This window comes from Mobula birostris, chromosome 6 (genome assembly GCF_030028105.1).
Source record: "Mobula birostris isolate sMobBir1 chromosome 6, sMobBir1.hap1, whole genome shotgun sequence".
NCBI classification, from domain to species: Eukaryota; Metazoa; Chordata; class Chondrichthyes; order Myliobatiformes; family Myliobatidae; genus Mobula; species Mobula birostris.
This window is the reverse complement of record NC_092375.1, coordinates 115,179,472-115,193,341: the sequence shown is the minus strand read 5'-3', so window position 1 is coordinate 115,193,341 and position 13,870 is coordinate 115,179,472. Positions and strand designations below refer to the sequence as shown.

The window sequence follows — 13,870 nt, the reverse complement described above, 5'->3', positions numbered from 1 at the left end:
TGCTGCTATCTATAAGAAGTGTGTATGCTCTCCTTATGACTGTGTGCGTTTTCTCCTACATTCCAAAGACGTACTGGTTAAGGTTAGTATGCTCTGTTGGCACTGGAAGAGTAGCAACACTTGCAGGCTGTCCCCAGCACACCTACAGACTGACGCAAACAATGCATTTCACTGTATGGCTCGATGTTTCATCGTTCATATGAGAAATAAAGGTAAAAGACAAAGGTACGAATTAGCTTTAACAAAGGGGAGGTCACTTATGCTCTACCATCCTCAAACCTGTTTTGAAGCAATTCCGCGCACACAATTATTCTCAGCCCACAAACTACCCTCCCCAGTGAAGGGAGGAATTGAGTAAGCCTCGTAAAGTTGTTCAATTACTTGTGTGTCTGGTGAACGTGAGATCGCTGTCATCCTGGACCAACTCCATGCTCTCATTGTCCTCGTCCTCTGTCTCCCACCCGGCATCATCTTCTGCTTCCTCCACCTCATCAACGCAGTCACCTGTGGAAGTGGATACATTTAAACATCAGCCTGAGTTATTTCACCTTTCCACAGCCTTCCTGTATACCATCGCATCAAATCAGCCCGCACCAATCCTGTGAACCCCTGCATATATACAAGGCCAAACTCAGAGACACAAGAGACGTTGCAGATGCTGGAAATCTGAAGCAACACACACACACACACACACAAATGCTGGTGGAACTCAGGTGGGGAATAAAGAATCGATGCTTCAGGCTGAGACTCCTCATTGGGACTCCATATCATGAGTCTCGGTCTGAGATGTCAACAGATGCTGCCTGACTAGCTGAATTCCTCTAGTATTTTGTGTATGTTATTCCCCAATAAGAAACACCTCTCAGCATCTACCTTATCATTCTTGCTCAAAACTATACCCCTTTCAACAGGATAAGACTTCAAAGGAGTTTGAGTAGATTTGATATATCACCAAAGACTCTGACAAATTTCTACAGATGCACAGTGGAGAGAATTCTGATTGGTTGCATCACTGTCTGCTCTGGAGGCTCCAGTGCACAGGAACAAAAGAAGCTGCAGAGTGTTCAAAGTAAAGTTATTATCAATGTACGTATATATCACCATATACTGTCTTGAGATCCATTTTCTTGCAGGCATTCACAGTAGAAAAAATGAAATACGATAGAGTTTTACAAAAAGAGACAAGGTCTGACAACCAATGCGCAAAAGGCAAAACTGTGCAATTAAAAAGTAAAACTGAGCCCTTGAAAATGAGTCTCTGGAATCTGTACAGAGCTGTGGTGATTGACGTTACCCACGTCTGTTCAGGAGCCTCTATGGTTGCAGAGACTGGAGCACCCAGAGGGAACCCCGCACAGTCACCGGGAGAACAAACTCTTTACAGACAGCGCTGGAATTGAACCGGTGTCACTGGCTCTGTAATAGTGCTACACTAACCACTATACCACTGTGCGACCCATTTATCATTATTATAGTGAAATAATGTTAGCGTAACATTATTACAGCTCAGACCCTCAGGGGAGCTCAGAGTTCAATTCTAAAGACATCTCAAAGAAATCTGTACGTTCTCCCCATGAAATGCGTGGGTTTTCTCTGGGTGATCCAGTTCCCTCCAACGATCTAAAGACTAACAGTTACTGACGGTTAACTGGCCTTCATCCACTGCTCTCTGTAGGCTTTTCCTTTCTTGGGCATTGGTGTGGCCATACCAGGCCACGATGTAACTAGTGAGGGTGCTCCCCACTGTGCATCTATAGAAGCATGTCAAAGTTTTGGTGGGCTTATTGAATCTGCACAAGCTTCTAAGCAAGTAGGGGTGCTGTCACTCCTCCTTTGCAATGGCACGTACGTGCTGGCCGTAGGATCTCCTGATATTTTGTGTGTTTTGCTTGGCTTTCCAGCGTCTGCAGGTTTTCCCGTCTTTCTCCTCACCCTCACCCTCCTCCCGGCCCCTCACACCCCTCATCTCAGGCATCAGCACCTCCTCAGCCCACCATGACCTCTCACATCCCTCATGACCGGCTCCTTAACCCCATGAACCCTCACCCCATCTCCAAGCCAGCCACCGACAGCCGGATCACTCACACCCCTCATCCTCTGGCCTTACCTGCCGCCCCTTCACCTTCGTTCAGCTCGATCACCTCCACAATCTCCTCGCCGTCGTGCAGCTCCACGTGGGAACCCGGATCCTCTTCCGTCATCTTCACCGGTTTATACTAACTAGTGAGTTAACTAACAGGCAAAGTAACACCGACCCGGAGCTTCACGCCTGCCAGGAGCCAGGCCAAAGACCGACCCACTCTGAGGAGGCGCGGCATGTAAACGTATGAATGACAGCGGGAGTGGCCAATAACAGATGGGCATCGGGATGACGTCACGTGGGACAGCCAATTACTATCGGGGAAGGCGGTTGGTCATTGCACGTTGCCCTTTGACAAGGCGCTTGGGATCTTGGAGGATCAAGTTGTTATCGGTTGGAAAATCCTCTTCCAGCAGATTCCTGTCCCGTAGACGCTGTGCCTCATCCCCTTCCTGCATTAGCGCCTATCTCTCTGAAGTAAGGTCCGAGAAACGGCAGTAGGGCCCGCTTTAAACTTGTGTTTACTCCCGAGAAAGACTACCATGACCATGAAGCCTTGCGCGGGCGGGTGGGCGCGCATGCGTTTGCGTGCCGGGGCGAGGCACGCCGGGATCGAAGAGGAGCAGGATGGCGGTGGGCTGGAGGAGCGGCTCGTTGGCGAGAGGTAAACTCTAGGTCGTTCACCGCGGGAGGAACTCAGCCGGCTAGGCAGAAAAATGGTCGAGGTTTTGGGCTGAGTGCCTGCAGTGGCACTGAGTGTAGAGAAGGAGATGACCGAGGGCTGGCAAGCAATGCCAGCTCAAGTTAAGTCTATTGCCAAATAGATTATTGACATTCAGGATTGTTTAATGTCATTTCCAGTATGCAAGTGTAAAGGAGAATGAAATAATTGTTACTCCTGATCCGAAGCTGTACAGAAAAATCAGAGTAGGATCAAGAACCTAATAATGAAAAAAATACATATATGGCTTACATACATAGATCTATTGCATGTCTCTTATGTCCAGGAGTGTCTGTACATGAGGTGACTCTGACAGGAAATGATAAAGTACTAATAGTTGGGGTAGTGGAGGGGTGGGTTAGTGAGTGGAGGTGTTGATCAGCCTCACTTCTTGGGGAAAGTCTCTGTTTTCGAGTCTGCTGGTCCCGACGTGGATGCTGCGTAGCCTCCTTCCCGATGGGAGTGAGACAAACAGTCCATGAGCAGATGGTGGGATCCTTCATGATGTTACTGGCCCTTTTCCAGCACCTTGCTCTGTATATTCCCTTGATGGGCTGGCGATGCCTTGGGCAGTTTTGACTACCTATTGTAGAGCTTCCTGCCTCCTGCAGTGCATTTTCCGTACCGAGCAGTAATGCTGCTTGCTGGGATGCTCAGTACTTCATACCTGCAGAATGATGTGGGTGTAGATATGCAAAGTCCAGCTCTCTTCAGCCTCCTCAGTAGAGGCATCGGTGAGCTTTCTTGACTGTGTAGAATGAGCTCTGGTACCATGAGCGGTTGTCTGAGATGTGCACTCCCAGGAGTCTGAAAATGCTTGCAGCTTCCACTGCTATGCTGCCAATGTAAAGGGAGGTGCGAGTGCTGCGAATTCTGAAGTCGATAAGACCATAAGACATAGGAGCATTCAATAGTTTCAATGAGATCCCCCCCCCTCCCAATTCTTCTAAACTCTAAACTCCAGCAAGTACAGGGCCAGAGCCACCAGACACTCTTGTTAACCTTTCAATTCCCGGGATCATTCTTGTGAAAATAATTGTTGTGATGCGTCCAGTGTGGATTAGTGCTGGTCGCGCTGACTTCCAGCCTCCACTGCTGGCTAGCAGTCTTGCAAAAAGGAGAGCTGAATGTGTAAGCTTCTCCCTGCCAGTACACAGCCAGCAGCAAGCCTCATGTAGTGCCGCCTCGCTGGCGACACACGGAAATTGACCTCCTTTCGGACTCAGGCTGAACTGCAGGGGACGGGGAGGGGGTCTGGCCCCTGCACACGTAGCACGCAGGCGCACCTGTGTGTGAATGGAGACCCAGGTCCCCCAGCCGTGGGTCAATAGCCCCAATGCTTTGTGGGCAGCCTCGAGAGAGATGTGGATTGTGAGCGTGGTTACAGTGAAGGGTGGCTTCAGCGCTTCAAGCAGTGACATGCCGTAAAAAATTGTACAGTGTGTGATGAAAAATGGTCAGCAGACAAAATTGCTGGCGAGTTCGCTAAGTTAGTTTCTGATGAAAAGTAAATTTAAAATTTAAGGATGAAACTGCCTTGTATTGGCCTATTAACCTGATTTTTAAAATATGGAATACAATACTGCCGCACTTTATAAAATGCCAATCTACTATAGCCAAAATCATCCTTTTCTCTTTGGAGGGAAGGAGAATGAGAGGTGACTTGATAGATCAGGCATAGACTGAGTGGATAGCCAGAGATTTCTTCCTGTAGCAGCAATGGGTCCCGTGGCAGCAGGGGACATAATTTTAAGGTGACTGGAGGAAAGTTTCGGGCCAGGGATGGTGGCAGAGGGAGACACAGTAGGGACATTTAAGAAAGTCTTGTGTATGAACATGGATTATAGAAAAAATGGAGGGTGATGTAGGAGGAAAGGATTAGATTTATCTTGGAGTAGGTTTAAAGGTCAACACAACATATTGGGCCGAATAGCCTGTACTGTGCTGTTATATTATAGAGTCACGGAACAGTACAGCACAGATAGAGGCCCTTTTTATTGAAGTGCAATCGTGAACAATAGCCCGAACAGAATGCTGATCAAGTCAACTGGCTCCCAAAGAGAACTCTGATAGGCCAATCAGATGGTTCACTGCTGCTCAGCGATAGAACAGGCACAAGGGTCGCCAGCCCCCGTACCCCAGAAACACACCTGAGCAGAGCAGCAGAGCTATGTGCTATGCATGACCTGATCTGAAAGCATCATGTTGACTCATAACAGATCGTGTTCACAGTGGAACAGCTTAGTCAAGGATGGGGTGATCAGCACTGATGGACAAATTACACCTCCACTACCCCTTTGGACCAGTGAGTCCTCACCGACCATGGTGTCCACCCAGCTTGTCTCAATTTCCTGTGTTTGACCCATTTCCCTCTGCCCTGCCCCTGTCTGAACCTATCCAAGTGTCTCTCAAATGACACCATTGGTCTCTTTTCAACCCCTTCATCCAGCAAGTCTTTCCGTAAACTCACCATTGTGGGCATGTTATGTTGGCGCCAGAAATATGTGGCGATACTTACTGATTGCCCCCAGCTCATCCATGGGTTGTGTTAGTTGGTAACAAAGTGACACATTTCACGGTATGTTTCCATGTGCTGTACTGTGGTGAATAAGTAAATCTGAATCTTTTGCGTGGGAATTAAGACCCTGATTTCAGATGGAACGGTCACTTCCAGTGATCATAGGGGGCACCACGGTAGCGTAGCGGTCAGTGCAGCGCTATTACAGGTGGTGTCACTCTGCTTTTCGGAGTCAATTCCAGCACTGTTCTGTAAGGAGTCTCTGCATGCGCTCCCCATGGAATTCATGGGTTTTCCCCCAATGCTCCGGTTTCCTCCCACTGACCAAAGGCGTACTGGGTAGGTTATTTGGTCATTGTAAATTGACCCATGCTTGGATCGGGATTTATCAGGGTTGTGGGGTTGCTGGGGCAACCTGGCCAGAAGGGCCTATTCCATGCTGTATCTCGAAATACAGGGGTCCCCAACCTTTTTTGTACCACGAACTGGTTTAATATTGACAATATTCTTGAGGACCGGCCAATTGGTGGGTGGGTGTTAATCACGACCGGAATATAGGTGATAAGTCAACTAGGTCACTATAAGTGACTAATACACTCAATTTCGTTTCTAAAAGGGTTTATCTAACAAATTTAATATTAACATACTGTGCATATTTTCCCCGTATGAACATATAAAAGCATTGCAACACACCAATATCGCTGAATCAGTGGGAGCCCTGGACTTGTTTTCCTGCAACAAGACGGTGCCATCGAGGGGTGATGGGAGACAGCGTTACTCGAAGGGGGTTCCTTTATTCTGCAATTTAGTTTTCGTTGTATTCATTGCAGAGATATGTTGGAAATGGAAGCAACGTTTTCAGTGCTTTCCTGACTATCTCAGGATATTCAGCCTGACTTTAATCCAGAATGCTGGCAGAGATGTTATGTCAAACATACTTTTCAGCCCGCCATCATTTGCAAGCTCGAGGAGTTGATCTTCTTCCCGCGTTGACATGGATAACGCGCGGGTAATGACCTCACGTGCGTTCAAATTCCAACAGTGGTCATGACAGGGAATGAGGAAAGGTGCAGCTAACTCATATCGTTTCGTACCGCCAAATCATATCATTTCCTTGCGGCCCAGTACTGGTCCATAGCCCGGTGGTTGGGGACCACTGTCTAAATACATAAATAAGACATTCTGCCATAAGAAAGTGCTGGAGGAACTCAGCAGGTCAGGCGGCATCTGTGGAAGGTAAACAGTTGATATTTCAGACCAAGACCCTTCTTCAAGACTCCTGTCCAAGTCCAAGCCTTGGCCCCAAACATTAACTGTTTATTCCTCTCCATAGACGCTGACTGACCTGCTGAGTTCCTCCACCATCTGTGAACTGTGTGTTAGTCTGAATTTCCACCATCTGCAGAATCTCTTGTGTTTATGAAATTGAACCATGGTTTGACCTCTTATTCCTTGCCTCCTTCACAGGCTGTTGGTCTTTCTGCTTGCTCCAGAGCCCTGCCACTGCCTCAAGCATAGTCCCGCAGGCCCGCAGTCACCTGGCAACAGGACCGCAGCCACGCAGCGCCAAACCTATCCACTGTCACTGTGGCAACAGGCCAGCACTGCGAGCAGAGCAGCATCCCGGAGGGCCAGAGTGCAGGCGCCCAGAATACATCCCACAGCGCAAAGCCAAGAATCCGATGGGAAAGATTGGGCTGGCCTGGTGAGGTTGGGAGGGGTGTGGGTCAGTAGCTGGGTGTGGGGGGGGCGGGGAGGCATCGGTTATCATGGAAGAGTACAGCACAGGAAGAGGCCCTTCAGCCCACAGTGTTGTGCCGAACCAAGTATATTAATATTCAAACACCAAGTACATTAATATTCAAATGGCCAACTAATCTAAATCCCTTATGCCGACACAATGTCCATCTCCTTCCATTTTCCTCCCTTTCATGTGTCTATGTATCTAGAAGTCTCTTAAATGTCCCTACATTATCTGCCTCTACCACCACCCAGGCAGTCTATACCACTCTCTGTGTAAAAACTTGCCCCTCACATCTCCTTTGAAACGATACCTTCTCACCTTAAGTGCATGCCCTCTGGTATTAGACATTTCAACCCTTGGAGAAAGATACTGTCCGTGTACTCTATCATAATCTTATGAACCTCTATCAGATCTCCCCTCTGCCTCCACCTCTCCAACCCATTCGCCCAACTGTTTGTTATAGCACATGCTCTCTAATCCAAGCAGCATCCTGGTAAACTAGTTCTGCAAACCTCTTCGGTTCTTTGCCTTTGTTCTCCCTTCCCCCGGGTTCCTTTCTAGTACACTGGAAATGCTGGTGATTGTGAGGGTCTCACGTTACAGTCACTCTGACCGAGCCAGCATGTCTTATGGGAGATTGCCTGTTGAAAATTTACTATCAAAGTACATGTATGTACATACTAGCCTAGTATATAAGAGCGTATTTTTTCAGCAATATTATGAAGAACCCCACCCATCCTGCTGATGGACTGTTCGTTCTTCCACTCCCATCGGGGGGAGGCAATAGACAATAGGTGCAGAAGTAGACCATTCGGCCCTTCGAGCCTGCACCGCCATCCTGAGATCATGGCTGATCATCTACTATCAATACCCGGTTCCTGCTTTGTCCCCATAACCCTTGATTCCCCTATCCATAAGATACCTATCTGGCTCCTTCTTGAAAGCATCCAGAGAATTGGCCTACACTGCCTTCTGAGGCAGCGCGTTCCACACCTCCACAACTCTCTGGGAGAAGAAGTCCTCCTCAACTCTGTCCTAAATGACCTACCCCTTATTCTTAAACCATGCCCTCTGGTACTGGACTCTCCCAGCATCTGGAACATATTTCCTGCCTCTATCTTGTCCAATCCCTTAATAATCTTATATGTCTCAATCAGATCCCCCCTCAATCTCCTTAATTCCAGCGTGTACAAGCCCAGTCTCTCTAACCTCTCTGCGTAAAACAGTCCGGACATCCCAGGAATTAACCTAGTGAACCTACGCTGCACCTCCTCCACAGCCAGGATGTCTTTCCTTAACCCTAGAGACCAAAACTGCACACAATACTCCAGGTGTGGTCTCACCAGGGCCCTGTACAAATGCAAAAGGATTTCCTTGCTCTTGTACTCAATTCCCTTTGTAATAAAGGCCAACATTCCATTAGCCTTCTTCACTGCCTGCTGCACTTGCTCATTCACCTTCAGAGACTGATGAACAAGTACTCCTAGATCTCTTTGTATTTCTCCCTTACCTAACTCCACACCGTTCAGATAATAATCTGCCTTCCTGTTCTTGCTCCCAAAGTGAATAACCTCACACTTATTCACATTAAACGCCATCTGCCAAGTTTCTGCCCACTCACCCAGCCTATCCAACTCACCTTGAATTCTCCTAACATCCTCATCACATGTCACACTGCCACCCAGCTTAGTATCATCAGCAAACTTGCTGATGTTATTCACAATGCCTTCCTCTAAATCATTGACGTAAATCGTAAACAGCTGTGGTCCCAATACCGAGCCCTGTGGCACCCCACTAGTCACCACCTGCCATTCCGAGAAACACCCAATCACTGCTACCCTTTGCTTTCTATCTGCCAACCAGTTTTCTATCCATGTCAATATCCTCCCCCCAATGCCATGAGCTCTAATTTTACCCACCAATCTCCTATGTGGTACCTTATCGAATGCCTGTAGCGTCCACTCCGGGACCACCAGACTCAAAAACAATTACTTTCCCCAAACCATCAAGCTGATCAATGTCTCCACCACTACTTTATCATTTCCTGTCAGAGTTACCTTACGTACAGAGACTCCTGTTCCTAGCGTCACTTCATGTACGTACAATCGGTCTATGTATACAAGCTAATCTTAAATACTTACTATGTTCTTTATGGATGTTGTATTTTTAATATGCTGCGTCAGATCTGAGATAACAATCATTTCCTTCTCCTTTACCTTGTGTACTGCCGAATGACAATAAATAATCTTGAATGACAAACAACCAATGTGCAAATAAAAAATAATACTGAGAATATGAGTTGTGAAGAGTCTGAAAGTGAACCCTTAGGTCAGAATCTGTTCAGAGTCGGCCATAAGACACATGAGCAGAGTGAGGCCATTCAGCCCATCAAGTCTGCTCCACCATACCATCATGACTGATCTATTATCCCTCTCAACCACATTTTCCCTGTAACCTTTCACATCCTGACAAATCAAGAGCCTATCAACCTCTATATACCCAGTGACTTGGCCTCCACAGCCATCTATCCCAATGAATTCCTTGACTTACCACCTTCGGGCTAAAGAAAATCTTCCTCATCTCTGTTCTAAATGGACATTCCTCTATTCTAAGGCTGTGTCCTCTGGTCCTGGGTGTCCCCATTATAGGGAACATCCTCTAACCATCCACTATATCTAGGCTTTTCAATACTCCATAGGTTTCAATAAGATCCCCTCTCATTCTTATAAACTCCAGTGAGTACAGGCCTTGAGCTATTACATACTCTTCCTGTGATAACCCTTTCATTCCTGGAATCATTCTCATGGAATCTCCTCTGGGCCCTCTCCAATACCAGCACATTTTTTCTTAGATAAGGGCCCAAAACTGCTCACCATACTCCCTAGTGTGGTCTCACCAATGCCATATAAAGCCTCAGTATCACATCCTTGCTTCTATATTCCAGTCCTCTCAAAATGAATGCTAATGTTGCATTTGTCTTCCTTACCATTGATACAACCCGCAAATTAACCTGCAGGGAATCCTGCATGAGGACTACGAAGTCTATGTGCACGTCTGATTTTTGAATTTTCTCCCCATTTAGAAAATAATTTACGCCTTTATTCCTTCTACCAAAGTGCATGACCATACATGTCCTCCTACACCTGTCCCTACACCTCATCTCTTGCCACCATTCAGGGCCCCAAACAGTCCTTCCAGGTGAGGCAACACTTCACTTGTGAGTCTGTTGGGGTCATCTGTTGCATCCGGTGCTCCCGGTGCGGCCTCCTCTACATCGGTGAAACCCGACGCAGACTGGGGGACCGCTTCATCGAGCACCTCCGCTCCGTCCGCCACAACAGACAGGATCTCCCGGTTGCCACCCACTTCAACTCTGCTTCCCATTCCCATTCAGATATGTCCATACATGGCCTCCTCTACTGCCATGATGAGGCTAAGCTCAGGTTGGAGGAGCAACAACTCATATACCGTCTAGGTAGTCTCTAGCCCCTTGGTATGAACATAGAATTCTCCAACTTCCGGTAATTCCCTCCCCCTCCCTTTCTCTATCCCTATGTCACTCTGCCCCCTCCCCCAGCTGCCTATCACCTCCCTCATGGTTCCGCCTCCTTCTACTACCCATTGTGTTTTCCCCTATTCCTTCTTCAGCTTTCCTGCCTATCACCTCCCTGCTCCCCCTCCCCTACCCCTTTATCTTTCCCCTTACTGGTTTTCCACCTGGAACCTACCAGCCTTCTCCTTCCCACCCTCCCCCCACCTTCTTTATAGGGCCTCTGCCCCTTCCCTCTACAGTCCTGTCGAAGAGTTCCGGCCCGAAACGTCAACTGATCTTTTCCACGGATGCTGCCCGACCTGCTGAGTTCCTCCAGCGTGTTGTGAGTGTTGCTTTGACCCCAGCATCTGCAGATTATTTTGTGTTTACGTGTCCTCGCCACCGTTGAAGACATCTTCAAAAAGTGGCATTCATCATTAGGGACTCCCACGACCCAAGACGTGCTCTATTCACATTACTGCCGTCAGGGAGGAGAGACAGTTCAAGGTTATTGTTATTCAACCGTATACGGGTAACCTCCAAATGAAATAGCATTCCTCCAGAGTAGGATATAACTCACACACACAATGTAGTGTTACCACAAATAAATTAACTTAATAAAATAAATTCCAGAAGATTGACGTTTACCATGACGTGCATTTATGACACCAAGTTAAAAAGTACACAGTATAATGCTTCTGGTTCTTCATCCGTCAAGAGATCTGTGTGGTGGCAGGGAGCCAAGTAGTCTCACGGCCTGAGGAAAGAAGCTGTTTCCCATCCTAACAGTCCTTTCCCTAATACTACAATACCTCCTGCCTGTTGGGAGGGAGGGTGAAAAGAGATTGTTGGATGGATGTGAATGATCCTTTACAATGCTAAGGGCCCTATGTACGCCACTCTCCTGATAAATGTCTCAGATGGGTGGGAGAGAGCTCTCGATGATCCTCTCAGCAATCGGCACAATCCTCTGGAGGGTCTTGCGGTTGAAGGTACACACTCAATATTTCAGTCTCAGCTTCTTCCCCTCCACGATCCGATTTCCCAGAGGTCGGTGAACCCATGAAAACTATGTCATTGCTTTTGCTGTCTTTTTGCACTACTTATTTATTTAGGTATATATTTCTTACTGTAATTTATAGCACATTTTATGTATTACACTGTAATACAGAAAGAATAGATAGAAGAATGAGAGGGGATCTTACTGAAACATACTTGCTGCTGCAAAATAACAAATTTCACAACATATGTCAATGATGATAAACCTGATTCGCATTTTGATTCTGAAGTTATCCATGCCAGTTCAGGAGCCTGATAGTTGAGGAGTAATAGCTATTTCTTGTTAATGGGGAGGGTTGTGCCCATGATGGAGCTGGCTGAGCCGACACCCTCTGCAGTCTCTTGTAATCCTGGGCTTTGGAGCTTCCCTGTCAGTCTACATACCAAATCTCCATTTGGCCCATTGAGTGCTCTGTCATCCCATCATGGCTGGTTTATTATTCCTCTCAACCCCATTCTCCTGCCTTCTCCCCATAACTTTTGATGCCCTCAAACTCCTAATGAAATTTAGGTGTTGGCATGCCTTCTTCATGATTGCATCAATAGGTTGGGCCCAGGGCAGATGCTCAGAGACTTTGATGCAGTGATTGGGCTGTATTGTCAAGGGGCCAGTCTCTGACATGTAGACAGGGCTGTCCCCCTTTCGCATTGTTTTATTCTGTTAGTATTTTACTTCCTGGCTCTGCCGATGATAGTCATCCCCTTTCACTTTGCTTTGTTGCAGGCTAATTGGTCTCCCATCTGGGATCATCACCTTCCTCCTTGCGAAGCGAGAGGTGGACAAGAACCGGCTGAAACAGCTTAAGGTTAGGCAGCGGATGAAGAGTGCCAATGAGGGCGATTATCAAAGTGATCGTTACAGGCGAGATGTAGAGGAGAATGAGACCAGAGCTGTGAGCAGGTCAACGTGATGGGGGTGGAACCCCTGACATCTTGGTCACCACTTCCCTCCAATGGCTTGGCCAATCTGGCTCTGCCTTTGTCTCCCTCTAATCTCAGGTCCAGTCTCCGGATGACACAGGATCAATGGAGGTGAATGGACAGTTGCCGTTTCAGCCCAAGACCCTTCACCTGGACTCCTCAAAGTTCAAAGTAAATTTATTACACAAATACTTATATGTCACCTTGAGAAAAACTATACTTAACAAAAATTGATAAAAATCCAATGTGGAAAAGAGGACAAATTGTGAAAATAATAAAGTAAATAAATAATACTGAGTTCTAGAGTTCTTGAAAGAGAGTCCATAGGCTGTGGAATCCATTGAGTGAAATTATCCACACTGGTTCGGGAGCCTGATGGTGTAAGGTAGTAACTGCTTCTGAACTGATGGTCTGGGACCCAAGGCTTGTGTACCTGCTGCCCAATGGTAGTAGGGAGAAAACAGCATGGCCTGGATGGGGGTCCTTGATATGGATCTGCTTTCTTGTGGCAGCGCTGCTTGTAAATGTGCTCCGTGCTGGGGAGGACTTTATCCGTGATGGACTGAGCTACATCCACTACGTTCTGTAGGCTTTTCCGTTCCTGGGCATTGGTGTTTCCATATATGGCAATGATGCAACTAACCAGGATACTCTCCTCTGTGCATCTATAGAAGTTTGTCAAAGTTTTAGATGACGTGCCAAATCTACGCAAACTCCTAAGAAAGTAGACGTGCTGTTGTGCCTTCTTTGTGATGGTATTTATGTGCTGGTCCCATGACAGATCCTCTGACATGGTGACACCAAGGAATTTAAAATTATTGACCCTCTCCACTTCCGATACACTAACAACCCCCGGTTTCTTGTAATTGATAATTATCTCTGGTTTTGCTGACATTGAGTGAGAGGATGTTGTGGCAAGACTCAGATGGATCTTCAGCCTTTCTTGTATATGCTGATGCTGAACCTTTGATTTGGCCAACAGCAGTGGTGTTGTCAGCAAACTTAAACATGACATTGGAGTTGTACTTAGCCACACAATCGTAGGTGTAAGGCGAGTAGAGCAGGGGGATAGGAACAGAGCCTTGTGAAGCACATGTGCTGATCTGGAAGGGTCTCAACCCAAAACATCTAAAGATTAAAAATTAACTTTATTTGTCACATGTATATCAAAACACACAGAGAAATGTATAATTTGTGTCAACGACTAACACATGGACATGCTGGGGCAACCTGCGAGTGTCACCATGCTTCTGGCACCAACGTCGCATGTCAGCAACTTACTAACCCTAACCCGT

The 13,870-nt window shown here is 47.0% G+C and overlaps 2 protein-coding genes across 2 annotated transcripts in view; one reads left to right on the top strand and one right to left on the bottom strand.

Annotated features, from left to right (window-relative positions):
• The window catches only part of aamp (angio-associated, migratory cell protein), a 54,484-nt gene extending 52,167 nt beyond the window's left edge, over nucleotides 1-2,317 (bottom strand). The window contains exons 1-2 of the mRNA XM_072261084.1: nucleotides 2,108-2,317; nucleotides 382-504 (exon numbers count right to left, since the gene is read on the bottom strand). Coding sequence (XP_072117185.1) covers nucleotides 382-504; nucleotides 2,108-2,201 — 217 coding nt within the window. The 5' untranslated portion in view covers nucleotides 2,202-2,317. The remainder of the gene's footprint in view (nucleotides 1-381; nucleotides 505-2,107) is intronic.
• A 206-nt stretch (nucleotides 2,318-2,523) lies between these two features.
• On the top strand, nucleotides 2,524-12,868 carry LOC140199287 (uncharacterized). The gene is made up of 3 exons (XM_072261085.1): nucleotides 2,524-2,744; nucleotides 6,787-7,024; nucleotides 12,379-12,868. The coding sequence occupies exons 1-3, from the start codon at nucleotides 2,708-2,710 to the stop codon at nucleotides 12,563-12,565; spliced, it is 462 nt and encodes a 153-aa protein (XP_072117186.1). The 5' UTR covers nucleotides 2,524-2,707; the 3' UTR covers nucleotides 12,566-12,868.
• The last annotated feature ends 1,002 nt before the right edge of the window (nucleotides 12,869-13,870 follow it).